Raw genomic sequence first — 21,240 nt, 5'->3', positions numbered from 1 at the left:
AAAACGAAGCATTTGTAAAAAGGCGCAGAGTGGCATACTTATATTTTTTATTCTTGGAAGATAAGCACCCTTTTTTTGGGTGTAAAGTTACAAAAAATTACAAAGACGTACAAGCATAAGCCTATTTGGTTGCCAAATACATCGCATAGCTACGCGAAAAATCTGTACATCAGTGCCGATCAAGCACGAGCTCACAGGGGCAAAAGAGATGTGTATGAGCGACGTGACTGCGCTATACCACATACATACATACATAAGCGTATTTGAGCTAAACAGCGATCACTGATTGAACATGCTAAATACATACATATGTATGTGTGTACACATTTATAACCGAAAGGCAAAGAATCGCTTCGAAGTCATGTGCAGTATGTGGTTGACACAACATACTAATCATATGTATGTATGTATCCATGATTCAGTGATACAAGGTTCGATAAACTGACAGTTGTCTCTCTCGCACCGCTCCCTTAGCAATGGCACTGTGTTCCTTCTTTGCACATTTACATGGAAACAGTGTAGCTTTGGTGTGAAATAGAAGTATAAGCGTTTGTGCAATATGTTTATTTGTATATGCATATGAAGCATATTTAACTGATGAAAACATAAGCATTGGATGTTTACATCAGTCTCATAGTAGTCTTATTTTAATTTTGAGTCATTTTGCAGTTTTTATACGGCTACATAGCATATAAATTACGTAATTCACGTAGATATATCAATATTACGTTCAACATTTCGTTTAAAATGCCAGATTTCCTGCAAATACATTAGAATTTACGAAAGGAATTTCATTACTAATTGCCTACTTTGCGTCATGTATCATGATTTTTCAATCTTTTTGGTTCTTCCGTGTGTGCGACTTTAAGTTATTTTGGAAGAAATGTGTTTTCGAATTTAAATTAAATTTGGTTGAATGATTTTAAGAAATGTACGTTTACATACCTTTAGCTGTAGCTGAGTTTGCAGAGGTGCTCGCTGTTAAATTCCAGACGGTCCCAAAATGTTGAAATGATAACACAAATTTTGGTTTTGTATTACCAAGCTGTAAAAAAGCATCTACGAAATGCAGAATAGAAGCGTATTTGAACGAAAAAGCTGCCGAACACATATCCATGTAAAGTAAACAAGCCCCCGCTGCATCCCTTATACGATAGTTCCGAAATAGTTCTAAATTCGACAAATAGGATCTAGTTCGTTCTGCATCCCTTTTTCTATAGTTCCGAACCATTTCTAAATTCGTCACTTTAGATATAGATTTCTAGTGAAAAAAACTGAAACAAATTAGTTTCTTAAAAGTACCAATTTTCGCCGATTTTGGACTGGTGGGGATCTAGTTCCTTTTTGGCGATAAAGACCTAGTACGGAAATAGAAATTTGATTCACTAGTCCGCGGTTTCCCTGCAGGGTGTCCATACACAGAGTTCAAAACAAACGAAACATTTCACGAATGATTCGTCCAAAGACACAAACTTTGCAAAAAAAAAAAGAGTGCAAACAAAACGATTTCTGTTTCGCTCATTGACGAGCATTGGTAGATCGTTTTTCGTACAGATGAAGAGTGTAATCAGCTATACCCACGTGTATGCTTCGTATATGTATACTAGCAATTACCCGGCGTGCTTCGCTGCGCCTTAAATGTATTTTTGTGTTGTAACTCTCCCCCTAAGCTCTTATGGCCTCATTTACAAAATATTTTTTAAAAACTTTATGAAGTTAGATTTAAAAAAAATCGATCTATGAAGCATTGTTTTTGTTTTTTTTTTCAGTTAATATATTTTCGAAGGTAATTAGAAAATATGTAAAGAACCGACTTTCTCTTGGAAATTTAATTTATAATCTTACTAGCAATTACCCGGCGTGCTTCGCTGCGCCTTAAATGTATTTTTGTGTTGTAACTCTCCCCTAAGCTCTTATGGCCTCATTTACAAAATATTTTTAAAGAACTCTATGAAGTTAGATTTATTAAAATCGATCTATGGAGCATTGTTTATTTTTTTTTTTTGAGTTAATATATTTTCGAAGGTAGTTAGAAAATATGTAAAGAACCGACTTTCTCTTGGAAATTTAATTTATAATCTTATCACTGGAGTCTACTGTCGCACCCTTTCTTCAAACGTGTATTAATTCAATATTCAAATAACGTATATTTATATAATTTGAAAAAATCTCCCTACTATACAAATATGTACAGCAATATTAAGAAACTAGCGAATACCCGGCGTGCTTCGCTGCGCTTTAAAAGTATTTTTGTTTTTTTACTCCCTCTCACAACATTTAAAAATATTAGTTAATATTGCTGTACATATTTGTATAGTAGGGAGATTTTTTCAAATTATATAAATATACGTTATTTGAATATTGAATTAATACACGTTTGAAGAAAGGGTGCGATAGTAGACTCCAGTTATAAGATTATAAATTAAATTTTCAAGAGAAAGTCGGTTCTTTACATATTTTCTAATTACCTTCGAAAATATATTAACTCAAAAAAAATAAACAATGCTTCATAGATCGATTTTTTTTAAATCTAACTTCATAAAGTTCTTTAAAAATATTTTGTAAATGAGGCCATAAGAGCTTAGGGGGAGAGTTACAACACAAAAATACATTTAAGGCGCAGCGAAGCACGCCGGGTAATTGCTAGTATTTTTATAAAAAATTAGGGAAAAATAAAATATTTAAAAAATAGTTGCCGGTATTGTAAAAACTTCACTGTACCTAAACTTTATTGACTGACTGTATATCTTATTTAAGTTAAGTACGACAAAAACTTTTGAAGTACTTCATATACATATAAGCTTAAAAAGAACTGAATTTACTTAAAAATCAATATGCTTAAATTTAGACAAGTAAGACAAAGTGAGCAAATATTTTTACTTTTAAGCAGAACGCACTTTTGTTTTTTACTTACTACTTAAGTATATAACTACTACTAATGTGGTTTATAAATTTTTAATAAATGCGTTTAAACATTTGGGATTGTATTGTCCTTCCTTCAACCGATCGTATTTAATATAGAAGGGAAATGTTTCGGCAAGCCTGATTAGAAATGTAGATCTAAGGTGACGAATTTATAACAGGTTGGGAACTACATACAAAAAATGGATGCAGATCGAACTAGATCTCATCTGTCGAATTAGGAACTGGTTTGGAACTAAAGAAAAGAAGAACTGGTTCGGAACTATAGAAAAAGGGATGCAAAACGAACTAGATCTTATCTGTCGAATTTAGAACTGGTTCGGAACTAGAGCCAAAGGGATGCAACGGGGGACAATTGACACTTCCTAGGACATCGCAATGTTAAATTCGCCAGTCGCTAGCATGCAAAAGAGACGCACTAGAACCGAACCAGTCTTTAATTCGCCAGTTTTTTGCATACAAAAGAGATTTATCGCAAACTAGTAGTGGTTCTAAATGTACTAGAAGCGCACCAGTTCAAAACTAGAGATTTTCCCCACAGGGTGGTCAAACTACATAACATAGATCTAAAATTTCTACAGAGAAAGTACAAATTTTGAGATCGATTTTAAGCGGTCGTTATTCATATATTCACATTCATACACATACATCTATTACCCTTCATATCAATTCAGGTCTATTACATGCGCCCCACGCTTTTCATTTTCAATCTCATAAATGGTTTATAATGACTTCTGCTAAAATTTCAAAATCAAAAGTTATCTATACAAATTCTATGGGGCTAAGAAATATTATTTTCTAATTTTTAGTCCATTTATAAAAGCGTTGTATATTTAAAAGTGTTATTTTATTTTATGTACAAAATTTTGCAATAGATATTAAAATAATTCAAATTGCAATGAAAGAGAACAGAAGACTATGCATGCAAAATGTTGTTTGCTTACGTTTTGTATAAACATACATACATATGTACATATAGCAGCAGTTAATTTCAGTTAAAGAATTGGCGTGTCGCCCATTTCCGCTGTAGCGAGGTTCATATCTAGACTAGGTTGATATCTAGAATTTGCCACAAATAGCTTTGCTACACTTCCGCCGGCAGCTTTAATAATTTTATAGTGGTTTTACGATCTTTGGCAAATTACGCTCTGTTAGCCATAAAACTTACTATTTTTTGACCGCCTTTGAATCAAGACCCCTGGACCATATAGGGAATTAATTTATATTTTAAATTGCATTGTCATCGTGATTGGAACTATGCTGAAAATTTCAAGTCTCTACACTGAGGGAAATAATGCATAGTAAAAATGAATACTTTATATTTGATTATCGTTTAAAAATGTTCGTATTTAAAAATGATATTTTCATACAAAATTTATTACGCACGTATTTGACTGTTCACATCTGAGTATGTATATGTAAGTGTACATACGCACCCCAAGTATGCAGAGCGCCGCTCTGAGAGCGGTGACAACACACACCTACATACATAGTATAAATTGCGTGCTGTGGTGTTAATGGATATTCAACATTTGAAAGCAAATTTATATGGCTGGGTGTAGCTGAGTGCGCAAAGATGCTTGCCACAAGTTCTTGATATCCGGAGATGGTCGGGTTCGAATTCCACTGCAGGCAACATGCAAATTAAATTTTTTTTAGTTTTTGTCTTGATTATTCACTTCACGGATGCTTTTTCAGTACGAACGCGGTCATTTTAATATGCGCGTAATTGAATTGAATATTTACCAATATACAGTACTTTCGTTGACGTTTATAGTAAGATCAATTACGTTTCTATTTGATTTTAATATTTTTTCCCTCAGTGTAACTTGTCAGGAAGTTAGTTTAAAATCGATTGGAAATTTTCGCGATTTCCGCGGGATGACCAAGTTAAATAAAAGCTTGTAATAAAAACAGTGGATAATGTGCAATTCGATTTATATGCAAGTGTTATGTTTTGTTGTTTTGCAAAGTCGCGGCCGAAGTTTTCGGTCAGCTTTGGGATGTATGTCACTGTGGTATCTTTTTGTTGAGTTTATTGCGCCTGTTCTTGAAGTTCTATTATGATGATTGTTTGTTTGCATTATTTTTTTTTGTTTTATTAAGTTGTGAGTTAAATGCTCAGGGTAGTTGTTGCTTTTTAGGATCTTCTTTATTTTCTCAATGTTCGCTTCATGGAATTGTTTGTGGCTTACAGGTCTATTCTGCGCTGGTAGTAAAACGTTTGTAACCGGTAAATAAAGTTCCTGTCAATTTTTAAACCCTTTTCGCATTCTGTATACTCTTGTAACCGGTAAATTTTGTTACCATCTCATAAGCTGGTAACAAATTATTGCCCCGTGAAATATGCAATGCCAGGATTTGCACAATTTTTCATAGCTGAATTGCTGAATATTTTAACTGCATTACCAACGTACCTAGAATCGCGGTGACAAGAACTGGTAACATTTTTTCGTAATACAATTTTCCGGTTACAAAATCTTCGGTAACGTGCAGAATAGACCTGTTATTGTTAATATTTTGTTTATGAGATTTTTCGCGGTGCTTATTTTGTATTTAGTTGGTTGCGAAGAGAAGAACTTTATCAGGCGACCAGAAGATGTGGGCTTGCAATACCAGTCCAGAAGAAGGCGATTTTCGCTTCTATGTATACGTATTTAATGTCAATATTCAGTTTTTTCAGCTCCGTAATGGTAGTTTCAAGTAAATCGTCCATCACGATGTCAGCAATTATTGGCGAAAGGGGGTTGCCCATTGGCATTCCAAAGGTTTGTGTGCAAAGTTTATTATTGCACATAAAATAATTTTTGTCTTTAAGAAAAAAGTCCAGCATATTTTGAAACTTGCTTTTAGGAATGTTCGTCACGTTTTGTAGTTTCTCCCAGTTTTTCATTATGATTCTCACAGCTAGAATTGTAGGTATATTAGTGAACAAAGAAACGACATCAAACGACACTAAAACATCTTCTCTACACACATGTATATTCGTCAGTTTATCTTTTAGGTTGATGAAACTACCTTCTTTTTTATCATGCTGCCAATAAAGAAGTATTAAATATACATATGTAACTAACAAAAATTCAAAATTTACTTTTTGATTAATTATGATGCATTTCATCGAATTGGAAGTTCGCACATCGTTTGACACAAAAACATTGTTAGTTACGGATCTTTGCATTTGTATTCATGCATCGCTTTTCGTATTTCGATCGTAACTGAAAAATGTTCCCATATACTGCGCTGGATTGTACCCCGCAAGAATTTCCGAGTCCGAAAGAAAAGTAAAAGACGGGAAAAGCCGACAGTTTTTCTCCCCCAGCAGCCTCTTTTATAAGCCGATTTTCTCCACAAACGCTGGGAATGAAGTCATAATTTCTGTAACCTTTTATTGAAAATTGCAATTACATGATTTAAAAATGCCAAGTCGGAGAGCCTTATTTACATTGTCATAGAGAATTTCTTTATTAATGTGTTTGGATATCAGAAATATTTTCATTACCAATTGCCTAATCTCATTTACAATTGGTTACTCTCACTTTCAGTTGAAGCTTTCTCATTTAAAACTCACGATTTTCAATTGACACTTTCGCTTTTACAATAACCAGAAATGGCGTAGGTTGATACAGAGTATTCTTCTGTCCATCTGTTTGTTTGGGGGCGCCTAAAATACCGGTTGGACAACACTGCCCTATGATGTTGCAGTGCCAATAAAGAATAAGAACATATTTTATTTTATTATTAATTAATTTACATTTTTAGAGTTAAGTGTTATTAAAAAAGTCTACACCAACTATTATTACATTTAAAAATAAATGAAGATAATAACTGAATTAATTAAAAAAAAAATAAATAGAATGAAAATTTGGCTGGCCTTGGGACTCGTTAATCCGCATTACTGCATCAGTTAGGGTAAAATTTTGATCGGATCAACTGCGACATTAATCCGGATTAACATTGCCGTCTCTCAATGCTTTAAGGTAAATAAAATGCTATAGATACATAAATATCTGCTGTTAACTACTCTGCAAACCATTTTTACAGAATATTCTGAATTGTAGAGAAATTTTAAAGAATTCGTAAAGATCTCCTCCGATTTTTTGCCGAATTTTCTAAAATGAAATAAACTGTGCACACTTCGATTGTTTTACGAAATAGCGAAAGAAAAACGTAAAGATTCCATTATTTTCTTTCCGATTTTTTGCCGAATTTTCTATGATGAAATGGACTGTGCACACTTCGATTCTTTTAAGAAATTTCGGAAGAAAATCAATAATAGGCATGTTTTATTCAACCATCACAAGCAAATAGCTAAATCTTGGTCAAATAAAACGAAATTAGCTTATTTCCTATGTTAGCCTAATTTTGACAGTTGTTTGACTGCAAATAGTGTCAAAGTAAGTTTTTGCCTCTTTCTGATTGGCTTAAGGAGAAAATTTCTGATGCTGAATGGCAATGCCTCTTGTTCAATATACAAGCCAAGCTTTTCATAAGCCAATATAATTATGTTGGGTAAGACCTCCATACAAAATAAGCTAATAGCTTAAATTTCTGGACAAATAAAACACGGCTAATGTAATTATAATAATGTCACAATCGGCATTGAAAATATAAAATGATTCTGACGCACAAAAAAAAATATATATATATTTTTTTGTGATTTTGTGCTATAAACGCGTTTATTTATAAAAACCGAAATTTAAAAAAATAAGAATAAGCCAAAAAGGTAAGTTTAATATTGCGATTAATGCTGCTATTTCATCATTAACTAAAATACCACAGTAATAACAAGCTAGATGAAGAATTAAAAGAAAACAACCGACTGCGACTTCATGACAGAAGAGTTCGTAGGTCTAAGACACAAAGTAGAAATTTCTCTGCAGGAAAATAAAAAACAGAGAACAACGCTATTACCACAACTACCATTGACCACGAAGGATGCAATATTTGATTTTGAGCGGAGCTTGAAATCAAGTGATGACATGCGGAAGGAGCTAGTAAGTTCATATACATACAGCTAAAAATTAAATGTATGTACCCAGCAAAAAATCGGTAATCGCTTTTAGTGGTAACGTGTTCTAGAAGGCATAGCGTTATAATGCCCTCGAATTTTTTCGCTTCTTTTAGGCATTGCCGGTAATGCAAAGAAGAATGTCCAACAATATTTTATTTATTTCGCTTCTTTGTTTGATTTCGGCGAATGCAAAGCAGAATGTCCTATAATATTTCTTTTTTAATTCGTTTCTTTGCTTCATTTCCGGAAATGCAAAGTAGAATGTCCTCCAATATTTTATTTGTTTCGCTTCTTTGCTTCATTTCAAGGAATGCAAAGTAGAATGTCCTACAATATTTTTTTTTATTTCGCTTCTTTGCTTCATTTCGGAGAATGCAAAGTAGAATGCCGCATCGTAGTCAGCTGAAAAATAGAATGAATATTCAAAAATTCTTTTTCTACCGTTACTTTATGTGGAAATTTGTCTCGCATAATAATCAGGTTTTGCTTTGTTCAATTTGCAGCGAAGTTGAAGTCAGTCAATGAAGTGAAGTACAAGAGAGAGGAAGTACAATTTTAAGCTTAATTAAATATGCATGTATGTACATACCGATTTGTAAGAAAATCTAAATACCTAAATAAATACATATGTATGTATAAAAGCTGATTTATAAAAATTTTAATTAATTTTAATCGTTTAAGACATTTTCTGATTTCAATTAATATAAATAAGTATGTACTTATATAGGCATTCTACATTTGTTTCTCTGTAAGGAATCTTTGTTCGCTTCTCTGGATTCTGTTTATCCATGCGTTCTCCCTTCGTTTGAAGGTAATGCTGCGGGTAAGGGCTTACCTCCAATGACATGCCCATGTTAAAATAAGGCCTTCTTGAAGCGAGAGGGTAAGCGATTCCCATCGCCTGGCTCGTTTCCACTTTCGTTTCTGTGGTAATCGTGTTTTTTGCTGGGTAAGTACTAGCAGACCCGGCGAACTTCGTCGAGCCCAAAATTTGTATGTATTTTATTGAAACTTTTTGGTCCAACATTTTCACCAACAATTCACGTTTACGATTTTCATTGGCACATTTGTCTGGTAAGATTAAGGTTTGGTGGTCATTTGCCGCTTTAAATAACCTAAGGAAAGTGTTATATCCGTTCTTGAAATTCTCCAGTTGTGCGGCATTACATAGCACGGTTATTCGCAAAGCGAAATAAATTTTTTCCTCTTCACTCCCTGGCGGCAACAATGACCAGGTTCTATAGTGAATGTCCTAGAAGATTTACAGTATAGTAGGTGGCAATTTCAAAATGGGTGCGAATCATTGTTCTACAGAAATACAATATACATATACTTATTTCAGACGAAATACCTTAAAAGTTTGAACGCATATTGGAAAATCACATCCATTGGGCCAATTGCAACGCAGAAGCGTTCGATATACTCAATGGTGCAACAGGTCGATTTAATCTGACCTTCACGGCCCCTTTTCTCACTTGGCTATTTTTAGTAATAGCTCGACTTCAGCACCACTTGGCAGCACGTTTTTGCAATAGTATTGCATACATATTTAAAACATTAGCCAAATCGGATCATATATAAGATTTTTAGTAATAACTCAACTACAGCGCCAACTGTCGGATTAAATTGTGAAACTAAACCATCCAGAGACCCACTCAAATACACAAAAAGTTTCGTTAAAATCCGTACAACCATTTAGGAGGAGATCACTCACAAACACACCTACAGAAGAATAAAAAAATTCATTCAAAGATAGCTAAAGGTCGGTACGTTTGTAGGCCTCACACCCCTTTTCAAATAGCCCAAATTTTCTCCATGAGTTTGGGCTTGATTTCAACTATATACATATCTCCATACGAAGCTCCATGAATACTTTCAGAGATATGCAGTATAAAAATTCAATTTATATGTGAGGTGCCACGCCCCCCTTTCCAAGAGATGCCCTCTTTCTTCATGAGTATGCGATTGATTTCGTATATCTCCATACCAAGTTCCAGAACTCTACCATGAACACTTCCAAAATAGGCAGTATGAAAAATTCGGTTTGTATGGAAGATGCCACGCCCCCTTTTCCAATAGTTCCAATTTTTCTCCAAGAGTATGCGATTTATTTCGTACATCTCCATACAAAACTCTAGAACTCTACCAAAAAATTTCCAGAGATAAGCAGTATGAAAAATTCGGTTTGTATGGGAGATGTCACACCCCTTTTTACAATAGCTAAAATTTTTCTCCAAGGGTATGCGATTGATTTCGTATATCTCCATACCAATTTCCAAAACTCTACCATGCACACTTTCAGAGATATGTACCATTAAGCTGCCTCATAGGCAAACCAGCAGTTTGTAATTATTGGGGGTCAAGGCTCTTGATATTGCTTCATACGTGTTGTAATGTTCTGAGTCAGGAGCGGATGGCTCAAGACCGACCATACGTGGCGACGAGTCACACCCTGCGAGAGGTGCCCCTGCTTTTACTGAATATGGCGGATCTAGAGAGGACAACTCGATAAAACCCGTAATTCCGAGTGTCATCCGTACCGTGCTTATGGGATGAATGGCACTACGTAAGTGTGTCTTATAACGGTGGCCTCCAGATACCTGGCGCTCTCTGGTTGTAAGAAGTCTTGCTCGGGATATTGGGGGCTATGTCCCAGCTGACATCCCTTCCCCCATACTCGTGGGACACACATGAATAGTAAAAACAATATAAATCAAAAGCCAGAAGGAGCTGCACAGCTCCAAACAATGGCCAATGCTGGCCTTTCGACTTCTGTCGAAACAGAAACCATCGCTACAGAACTACTGGGGGCGCATAGTCCCTCGTATGACGTAGAGATGGTGGATACTAGCGTGAGACAGGATGCAAGTCCCGTCAGAACGCTATCTGATATCTCGCCGGAGGATGAGCAGAAGTTGCTTGCCTCTCCGGTGAACAACCCATCTCACCAAGCTCGAGAGCGGGAGCGGCTTAGCGGAGCCGGTCGGAAACGCCTCAAGCGGTATGTTGAGAAGCAACCCTGCATCTGCAAAGCACATAGCATGCAACGGCCACCCTCACAGTTTTTGACATTTTCTTTTTGATAGATTATTTTCTCCGGAAGTTGGGTTCGTTTTGCTGCGCTCAAGAGCTGACCTCGTGTTAATTTGCAAAATACTTATCAATTAAATTGTATAACCTCAAATAAACTTTATTAATCGATATTAAAGAAACAAAACCTGCGCTTCTTTTGATTTCAAACATTGGCAACCCTTGCCGGGAACTGTGCGACAGTTTCCATAAAATTATCAATTAAACTATAACCTCAACTGCACTAATAAGTATGGCCTTGCAAAGGGAAGAGGCCACCGCAAAGCTCATTTTGAATTTTTCGGCAAATACGCGTAAGGTGGCAAAGCAAAAGCAGACAAAAGGTTTTCTTTGTTGCCCGAAAACGCTTACTGGAGGACTATTGGGCGAGATATACCACTACGTATGACGAAATCTTGACCATGGAGTCCACCAACGAAAATGAGGCGAAGCTGGCACGTGTCTTAAGTGGAGATTATTTCGGCAACATAGAGGCTGTTTACTGCGAAACTATTGGTGAGCTCAATGATTGCATTGATGAGTTGACGGCTGCTATTCAACCTGCCGCAAATTCAACTCAGTCAATAACCTATGAATCACAGCCGGCTTCGATAGCCGCACCAAAATCAATTTTACCGAAAATAGAACTTCCGAAGTTCGAAGGTACATATCAAGGGTGGCTGCAGTTTAAAGATATGTTCACTACAATTGTAATAAACGATGCAGCACTCTCGAATGTACAACGATTACATTACCTCAAAAGCTGTACTCAAGGTGAAGCGCAAAACCTGCTGAAAAATATACCGGTAACCGACAACAATTTCCAAATTGCTTGGGACATTTTAACTAACCGATTTGATAACAAGAGGCGCCTTGTTAAAACATTCTTACAAGAAATAGTTCGAATTCCACCTGCCCAAAGTGAGTCTGCAGCTTCGTTGCGTAAAATCTTAGACAGTATAGCTGAGGCTCTTCGCGCCCTTTGCCAACTGGGGTGTCCTACTTCGCATTGGAACGACTGGCTTATATTTTTGGTTACAGAGAAACTGGATCCAATCACTATAAGAGATTGGGAAATATCACTTTCATCCCCAAATTATATTCCAAAATACGACGAGTTGGTTAAGTTTCTCGAAGCTCGTATCCAAGGCCTAGACACCATGGTAGACAAAGCGAATTCAAGGTCAGGGGACAACGTTGGTCGACGAAATCCATCTTCAACGCACCACTCAACCGGCAACGCGTCGCGTTGCAGCAGTTGCTCTGGAAAACATGCTCTTATGTTTTGTCCAGACTTTCGAAAACTCTCTTCGTCATTAAAACTTAATTTCGTCCAAAAATCTAAGCTGTGCATGAATTGCTTAAAACCAGGGCATGTGGTCAAAACATGTTCATCCACATATTTATGTCAGAGGTGTCAACAAAAGCACCACACTATGCTACACGACGGTCTACAAGCGCAATCAGGCGTAGTCGCATCCCATCACTCACGTTCGTTTGAAGCTTCTATATCAAACCCGGGCCAAGTAGTGCTTGCTACAGCCCAGATTGAGGTAAGTTCAGCGACTGGTCATCGCATGCGACTCAGGGCGCTATTAGATAGTGGCTTTCAAGCCTCATTTATCAGTGAGTTTGCTGCACAGCAGTTACACCTACGACGCACCCGACTTAAAGTGCCTGTTACGGGAATAGGTTGCTCATCGGTCGGAACGTCCACTGGTATGGTCGAGATTACCGTGCACTCTATACGGAAATCAGATTTCAACATTCGATGTTCAGCCTTAATACTGCCACAATTAAGTCAGCAGCTACCGAGCTCTCCCATGGATCCCACTCATTTCTCCAATTTTAAAGATCTAAGTCTTGCAGATACCCAATTTTATCAGCCCGGGTCCATAGATGTTATTTTGGGGGCTGATATCTATGGGCACCTTATTTGTGGCGAGATGCGGCAGACCACGACTGACGCTCTGTTCGCGTTACATACACAACTAGGCTGGGTTATTCTCGGACGCTATCCGGAATCAACGGACCAATTAAGCGCAAAACTGTGTGCTTCAACAATTACGGAGCTTGATGAACTGGTTAAAGACTTATGGGCCTTTAACTCGTGCGAAAAGGTGGAGTCGTCATCATGTCTGACTCTCGATGAACAATACTGTGAAGAGTTTTTCGAGCAAACCGTACGCCGGACCTGCTCCGGCCGATATATCGTCCGCTACCCATTTCGTGAACAAGCAAATCTCTCCGTTCTTGCAGATAGTAAGTTTGATGCCGTGAAAATTTTTCATTATCAGAATAAGAACCTTGCAAAAGATCCATATTTGAAAAATCTGTACGAAGAATTCTTGTCTGAATATTTACGCCTTGGACACATGGAACCAGTTTACGAAGAGACAGAGCCATCTAATGTATGCTACATTCCACATCATGCGGTGTACAAAGAGTCCAGTTCAACTACCAAACTAAGAACAGTTTTCAACGCGTCGAGGAGAACCCGCTCTGGTGTTTCTTTAAATGATTGCCTACTTGTCGGTCCAAAGCTTCAAAATGACTTGTCATCGATTATACTAAGATGACGTATGCACAGAATTGCTTTTATGGCTGACATAGAAAAATGCTTCAGGCAAATTATGGTAGATCGTGAGGACGCTGATATGCAGCGGATAGTTTGGAAAGACTCAGAAAACAACATGTGCATTTACCGCCTGCTTACTGTAACATATGGCTTGAATTGTTCACCATATCTGACTATAAAGGTTCTCCATACCCTAGCCGAAGATGAAGGTGGTGACTGTCCCCGAGCAGCTGCAACTCTGAAAGAATGCTTCTATGTGGACGATTGCTTAAGTGGTACAGATACGGTTGGAGAAGCTGTACAACTGCAGCAACAAGTCCAAGAATTATTACTTCGTGGTGGATTTACCCTCCGAAAATGGAACTCCAATTCTTCGGACTTCTTACAAGGGATAAGTGGTAAAAACTGTGGGCATGACGATTTGTGTGATTTGAGCTTAGACCGTAATACCAAAGCACTCGGTATCTACTGGTCATGCAACGAGGACGTCATCGGGTACACTGCCAAAGAAAACCCAGTATCTTCTAAAATTACTAAGAGGCAGCAACTTTCCGACATAGCAAGAGTTTATGATCCCACATGTCTCCTGGCTCCGGTGATTATAACGGGAAAGCGTGTGTGTCAAGACTTGTGGCGACGTGGTTGTGCGTGGGATGACCCACTACCTGAACCACTTCAAAGCGAATGGCAGAGATTTCGCAGGGAACTTCCTTTGATCAACAAGATCAAAATTCCTCGATGGACTTTCTCAACAGCTGATTCGTCTGAACAGCTCCATATATTTTGTGATGCTTCTACGGCAGCCTATGCAGCCGTGTCATATCTACGAGTGGTTCAGCCGAGTGGAGATATCAAAGTATCAATACTAATGGCTAAAACAAAGGTAGCACCGTTAAAAATGCGTACCATACCTCAGTTGGAATTGAATGGAGCATTACTTGCTGCGACCCTATCCGCGAGAATCCTGGATGATATTCAACGAAAGGTTACGCAAACGTTTTACTGGTGTGACTCCAAAACGGTGCTTAGTTGGATTCGGTCCGACCCCGGTCAGCATAAGCAATACATCGCTAATCGATTAATAAGGATTCAGCAGCTAACTGGCGCCAAGGCTTGGAGCTACGTTCCCACTTCCTCAAACCCGGCTGATGTTGCTTCTCGCGGCATCTATCCAGCTGAACTCGAAAAACTTAGTATTTGGTGGATGGAACCGTCCTGGCTACAGCAAGATAAATGCTTTTGGCCAGCTGGCATTTCGGTTGAGCAGACGATCTCAACGGATGAGCATGATGTTCAGGCATCATCGCTTTTGGCCGTATCCCAGCAGACGCATGATAGCTGGATTTTGCACAACTACTCTAGCTTACACAGACTACTTAACGTTACAGCTTGGTGTCAACGCTTCGTCAAATCTGTTATGAAAAGGGAGCACGAGACAACTTTGTACTGTACCGCTTCCGAAAGAAAAATAGCCATGCAATTTTGGGTAAGATTCGTTCAAAATATTCATTTTCCTAACGAAATTTCTTGCCTTAGACAGGGAAAGCAATGTAATTCAAAAAGCAAACTTCTAAAACTAAATCCCATGCTTGACGAAGACGGAATTCTGCGTTTGAATGGACGTCTAAAGAATGCAGTGCTACCCGCTTGTGAACGATTCCCAATAATTTTACCAAAAGAAGTCACTTTAGTAAATTAATGATCTCACACGCACACGAGGCTACGCTTCATGGCGGAACACAGGTCACTCTTCACGCGCTCAGACGACGTTATTGGCTAATTGATGCTCGCACTTGTATAAAAAGTTTTATTCATCGGTGTATAAAATGCTTCCGACAGAAATCATCTGCTGCAACCCAAATAATGGGAAGTTTGCCTGTACATCGATGCACTCCTGCTCCTGCTTTCAAGCATAGCGGTTTAGACTATGGGGGACCTTTTAAAGTACGTGCCACAAAAGGACGTGGTGCTCGCAGCTTGAAAGGCTACGTCGCTCTTTTCGTATGCCTCAGTACACGCGCAATCCACTTAGAGCTGGTAAGCGATATGACCACGGAAGCGTTTTTGGCGGCACTTCGGAGATTCTTTTCTCAACGAGGATACTGCTCCGACTTATACAGCGATTGTGCCACAACTTTTGTTGGCGCCAACGCCTGTTTAAAAGAAGACCTCGTCGCATTCCGAAATCAACTCGAAGCAGGTGCACGATCGGTTGCAGCCAATAACATATCATGGCATTTCATTCCGCCGGGGTCTCCAAACTTCGGAGGTGTATGGGAAGCAGGCATCAAAAGTATGAAGCACCATCTTCGACGTGTTATCGGTGATGCTCTGCTAACGTTTGAAGAGTTTTATACCGTGTTAAAACAAATTGAAGCTGTTTTAAATTCAAGGCCCATCTCGGCTATATCCGATGATCCAACGGACTTTACGGCTTTGACCCCTGGCCATTTTTTGGTGGGCGGACCACTGATTGCACTTCCTGAACCTAATATTTTGGATATAAAGGTGGGACGACTAACAAAATGGAGGCAACTACAACAAATGCAACAGGATTTCTGGAAAAGGTGGAGTGCGGAATATTTGCACGAACTTCAGGCGCGTCACAAATGGCAGATCACAAAAGCTAACATAAAAGTAGGTAACTTGGTGTTGGTTCGAGACGAGCGAGCTCCTCCTACGCAATGGATGTTGGGACGTGTTCTCGAAGTTCACGCTGGCGATGACGCAGCGGTTCGAGTAGCCACCGTAAGAACCCAGTCTTCAATCCTCAAGAGAGCAATATCGAAACTGGTAGTGCTTCCAATAGAGACTGAGTCCGAAGAGTCAAACGGTGGGCGGTCACCCGTCGCAAACGATATTTCGTCGCAAAGGTTGGACGAGGTGGGCGGGAAATGTTGAGAAGCAACCCTGCATCTGCAAAGCACATAGCATGCAACGGCCACCCTCACAGTTTTCGACATTTTCTTTTTGATAGATTATTTTCTCCGGAAGTTGGGTTCGTTTTGCTGCGCTCAAGAGCTGACCTCGTGTTAATTTGCAAAATACTTATCAATTAAATTGTATAAGCTCAAATAAACTTTATTAATCGATATTAAAGAAACAAAACCTGCGCTTCTTTTGATTTCAAACACGGTACATAGAAAGGGGAATGAGCTATGAGCAGGCTAGAGGTAAAGCCAAAGAACCCGTTGGCCCACCACGGAGGGAAAAGAAAACTCTCCAAAAAAGACCTAGGTCTGATAGCTCTACCCCGCAGAGGCGATCCCCGAAGAAATTTGCCAAATCCAGTGAGGGATCTGCAGGGGTCAGGCCAGCTGGGACTGCATCTGTGCCCACCGGGGAGGCAACTGTGCCGCATGCACCTGCAGATTGTCGCGGGGAGCCGGTTTCATTTAGGGATGCACTGTGCGGAGTGAAGCTGGGTTTAGTCCCAGAGGACTATCCAACCACAGTGTGGTCAACGGATGAGCTCAAAGCTATCCAAAATGCCATCCTCAGGGCGGTCAGGAGCAACACAGTTAGCGCTGTAAAGCCTATCTTCAAGGGTTGCACCTTCCACTCGGGATGGCTATCCATCAGTTGCAGAGATGCTGCGACCGCGGGGTGGATACGGAACACTGTTCCAAAGCTGGCACCATGGAAGGGGGCGAAGATGAAAGTGGTCGAGGAGGCAGAAACACCTCGCCGCATCATTCTTGTGGGACTCTTCCCGGAGCTGGACAGCTCTGCCAGTGAGGATGCGCTCAGTCTGCTTCAGGCACAGAATGACGGCCTGAGAATTCCGGACTGGCGCATTCTGAATCGAGTACGCAGGTCAACAATGGCGGAAATCACCATTGCAGTTGACCCGCTATCAGCGGACACGCTAAAGCACCGCGGGAACGTGGTAAACTATAGCTTTGGCGTAGTAAAACTTAGGGAGAAAGCCAAACCGTCGATGCCCGTGGTAGACAAAGATGCCGCCGACACCGAATACCCTAACTCGGAGGAGCAACCTTGCTGCTCCAAAGACGTCATCGTAGCTGCCAGGCAGCTACCCAATGACACGCAAGTGCAGCAGAAGACATCGGAGGTTGGCACAGAGCTACACGTAGCATACAAAGCTCCAACAACGCCTCCGAAAACAGCAACAACAACATGCCCGACCCTACAACAGGTGCTGGAAGAAGCCCATAAAAGCGTCGGACCCATCGCATCCCCAAAGCCTGCAAAACGGCCACCACTACATGGCAGCTCCAAAGCGGCTATGTCCAGCCGCAAAGGCAAGGGAGATGCAAGGACGGCCGAAGAAGCGGTCTTGCTGAAGGGCAACAGGGGGAAGAAGGTGGCTGCTCGCGGCCGAAAAGACCGCAAGTAATGGCCCCTCACCCCAAAAACTCCACAAATCTGAGGCACATTAAATGCCTCCAAGTGAACCTTCACCACGCGAAAGCAGCATCAGATGTTTTACATAGGAGGTTCACAAACGAAGGCTTAGGTCTAGCCTTCATCCAGGAACCCTGGATATTAAGAGGTGACGTCAAAGGCCTTAATATAAAGGACGGTAAGATCATCTATGCCGCCAGCTGTCGCCCAAGAGCGGCGATGCTATTATGTAACAAACTAACGTTTCTCCCTCTTTCACAGTTCATTACGGCAGATCTCGTTGCGGTATGGGCCAAAATTCCTACTCCTAGGGGGTACTTCCCGGGTGAGGAGGAGATAGCCCCGACACCTGAGGTAAAGGCGCTTACGGATCACTGCCGGCAGAGTGGTATACCCTGGATCCTCTGCTGTGATGCAAATGCCCATAGCACTGTCTGGGGGAGCACCGACACCAACAAAAGGGGTGAGTACCTCCTTGAGTTTATAAGTAGTTATAATATAAGTATTATAAACCATGGCAATGAACCAACGTTCAGGAACGGGGAAGTCTTAGATCTTACTCTAAGTAGTCAGAACATGGCAGCGTCTGTCACAAACTGGCGCGTCTCAGGGGAGGTATCAATGTCGGACCATATGCACATAGAATTCGACATTGGCCACTTTCCTGAGCATGAACTAGTTTTTAGAAATCCCAGAAAAACGAACTGGGAATTCTTTCGCTTTATCATGGAAGAAGGTGGAAACAGCCATGGTGGTCAAATTACGACTGCGCACGAGCTTGAAACTGAAGCTGAACAGCTTCATTCAGACATTGGAATAGCTTTCAATAGTAGCTGTCCCCAAGGAAAGGTAAAATCCAAACGTGATGTGCCTTGGTGGAGCAAGAAGCTTGAGCAAATGAGATGCCAAGCCAGAAAACTATTCAATAGAGCAAAGAATACGGGTGATTGGAATCCGTACAAACTTGCACTAACTTCTTACAACAAAGAATTGCGGAAATCCAAAAGAGCTAGCTGGCGAAACCACTGCGAGGAAATAAAGAGCCTCCCAGAGGCAGTACGCCTCCAAAAAGCTCTAAATAGGGAACACAAAAATACGATCGGCACTCTAAAGAAACCAGATGGTAGTTATACTCAGCATCCGGGAGAGACTTGCAGACTTCTGCTAGACACTCACTTCCCGGGCTGCAAAGCGGGCTATTATCTACCGGAATTGGGTGTCCCAGCACGCACTTCTGGTAGAGAGCAAAGCCTTGCAACTAAACTTACCACGGTAGAAAGAGTGCAATGGGCGGTATCTACCTTCAGCCCATACAAATCACCAGGACCAGATGGGGTCTATCCTTGTCAACTCCAACAAGGTAGTAACTACATAGCCCCAGTCCTCTCCAGACTATACAGAGCGTCGCTCCTACTGGGTCACATTCCCAGTAGATGGACTGAGGCTAAGGTGGCATTTTTACCGAAGGCAGGTAAACCGGAGCAAATGCCTTTATCCTACAGACCAATTAGCCTCAGCTCCTTTCTCCTAAAAGGCATGGAGAAAATCTTGGATCAACATATCAGAGAAGTCAACCTAGCGGAACGACCACTGAATAAGAACCAATTTGCCTATCAACCAGGCAAGTCCACTGAGACTGCCATTCACAGCCTTACATCGAAAATCGAAAAGGCTCTGGAGTCTAAGAACATAGCCCTTTGTGCCTTCATTGACATTTCAGGGGCTTTTGACAACACGTCATACAGGGCAATAAGAGATGCCCTGATATGCAAGGGAGTGAGCCCCATCATAATAAATTGGGTGCTTTCTATGCTAAAAACAAGGAAGATCAGGATGGAGCTGGGAGGCACGAAAGAATCGATTACAGCCACATGAGGTTGCCCTCAAGGGGGTGTACTCTCTCCTCTTCTGTGGACTATGGTTATAGACGAACTCCTGTTCCTACTGAACGACCATGGCTTTGAAACACAAGGATATGCAGACGATCTGGTAATTTGTATAACAGGGCTGCATGACGAAATGATCTCCAACCGCATGCAACAAGCCCTGCGCATTACGCAAAGATGGTGTGACACCAAAGGATTATCCATTAATCCTACTAAATCTATTCTGGTTCCGTTTACCCGGAGGAAAAAGTTATCCATGACAGAATTGACTCTGGGCGGCACTAGAATAGGGCTCTCAAATGAAGCAAAATACCTGGGGGTGTGGCTAGATAAGACACTCACCTGGAATGTACATTTGGACGCAACCGTAAACAAGGCAATGAGAGCCTTCTTCGCATGCAAGCGACTTTACGGGAAGACATGTGGACTCTCCCCCAAAATGACTTACTGGTCATTCAACACAGTTGTGAAGCCGATAGTCACCTATGCATCCTTGGCATGGTGGACAAAAGCGACACAAAGAACTGCTAGCGCAAAACTAAGCAAACTACACCGAATGGTGTGCATTGGTATAACAGGGGCTATGCGGACCTGTCCTGCTGATGCACTTAGTGCTCTTGTAGGCATACCGCCCTTCCCAATTCTAATAGAGAGGGAGGCCAGTCTCTCGGCACTGAGAATCCTAAACACTTCCGAGTTAAAAACCGGAAACATGACAGGTCATATGAAGGTCCTTATGAAATTCACAAATGACCCCATAATGCATATGAGGGACTCAGTAGCTCCGATACTAGTAATTTCTAGGAATTTCAAGGTATCTATTGCGGACCGAGCATCCTGGAGCACAGGAAACCCCTACACCAAACCCGGAGCTGAAGTTTGGTACACTGACGGATCAAAACTTGAAGATGGAAAAACTGGAGCTGGTATATTTGGGCCGAATTTTAAAAGATCGATACCAATGGGCAGCTACCCCACCATTTTCCAAGCAGAGATTCATGCGATCGATATCTGTGGCAGAGAATGCCTCAGAAGAGGCACATCCTCTAAAAACATCTGCATTATATCGGACAGTCAGGCTGCCTTGCTAGCACTGAGGTCCCACATAATAACATCCAAACTAGTGTACGACTGCCTCAACACCCTAAACGGTCTTGGAAGCAAGAACACAGTATTACTGGGCTGGGTGCCGGGGCACGAGGGCCATGACGGCAATGAACAGGCGGACCGCTTAGCAAAACACGGAGCTACCACACTATTCCATGGCCCGGAACCCTTCTGCGGGCTCACCAAAGCCCACTTAAGGGAGGTCATAAACAAGTGGGTCGACAAAAAATTCGAAAGGCACTGGAATGAATGTCCGGGGCAAAGACAAGCTAAGCGGTTCATCTGTCCATCACAAGAAG

General features: G+C 40.6%; 3 protein-coding genes across 3 annotated transcripts; all 3 read left to right on the top strand.

Annotated features, from left to right (window-relative positions):
* The first annotated feature begins 11,424 nt into the window (after positions 1 to 11,424).
* On the top strand, positions 11,425 to 13,581 carry LOC118752382. Its single transcript, XM_036487268.1, has one exon. It carries the CDS (start codon positions 11,425 to 11,427, stop codon positions 13,579 to 13,581), a length of 2,157 nt encoding a protein of 718 aa, XP_036343161.1.
* Positions 13,582 to 13,635: 54 nt separating this feature from the next.
* On the top strand, positions 13,636 to 15,279 carry LOC118752381. Its single transcript, XM_036487267.1, has 2 exons — positions 13,636 to 15,066; positions 15,121 to 15,279. The coding sequence occupies exons 1-2, from the start codon at positions 13,636 to 13,638 to the stop codon at positions 15,277 to 15,279; spliced, it is 1,590 nt and encodes a 529-aa protein (XP_036343160.1).
* Positions 15,280 to 15,443: 164 nt separating this feature from the next.
* On the top strand, positions 15,444 to 16,481 carry LOC118752380. The gene has a single exon (XM_036487266.1). The coding sequence runs from the start codon at positions 15,444 to 15,446 to the stop codon at positions 16,479 to 16,481; it is 1,038 nt and encodes a 345-aa protein (XP_036343159.1).
* Positions 16,482 to 21,240: the final 4,759 nt, after the last annotated feature.

The sequence above is a fragment of the Rhagoletis pomonella genome, unplaced genomic scaffold, assembly GCF_013731165.1.
Source record: "Rhagoletis pomonella isolate Grant_MI unplaced genomic scaffold, Rhpom_1.0 Rhpom_scaffold_01441, whole genome shotgun sequence".
In the NCBI taxonomy this organism is placed as follows: Eukaryota; Metazoa; Arthropoda; class Insecta; order Diptera; family Tephritidae; genus Rhagoletis; species Rhagoletis pomonella.
This window is presented reverse-complemented; position numbering and strand designations above follow the sequence as displayed.

What these genes read in the sequence shown, in the direction of transcription:
- LOC118752382 (XM_036487268.1), top strand. Translation starts at nt 11,425, where the DNA reads ATGGAGTCCACCAACGAAAATGAGGCGAAGCTGGCACGTGTCTTAAGT.
- LOC118752381 (XM_036487267.1), top strand. Translation starts at nt 13,636, where the DNA reads ATGGTAGATCGTGAGGACGCTGATATGCAGCGGATAGTTTGGAAAGAC. An exon ending in AAATAGCCATGCAATTTTGG is followed by an intron (nt 15,067 to 15,120) that starts GTAAGATTCGTT and finishes TGCCTTAGACAG; the next exon opens with GGAAAGCAATGTAATTCAAA.
- LOC118752380 (XM_036487266.1), top strand. Translation starts at nt 15,444, where the DNA reads ATGGGAAGTTTGCCTGTACATCGATGCACTCCTGCTCCTGCTTTCAAG.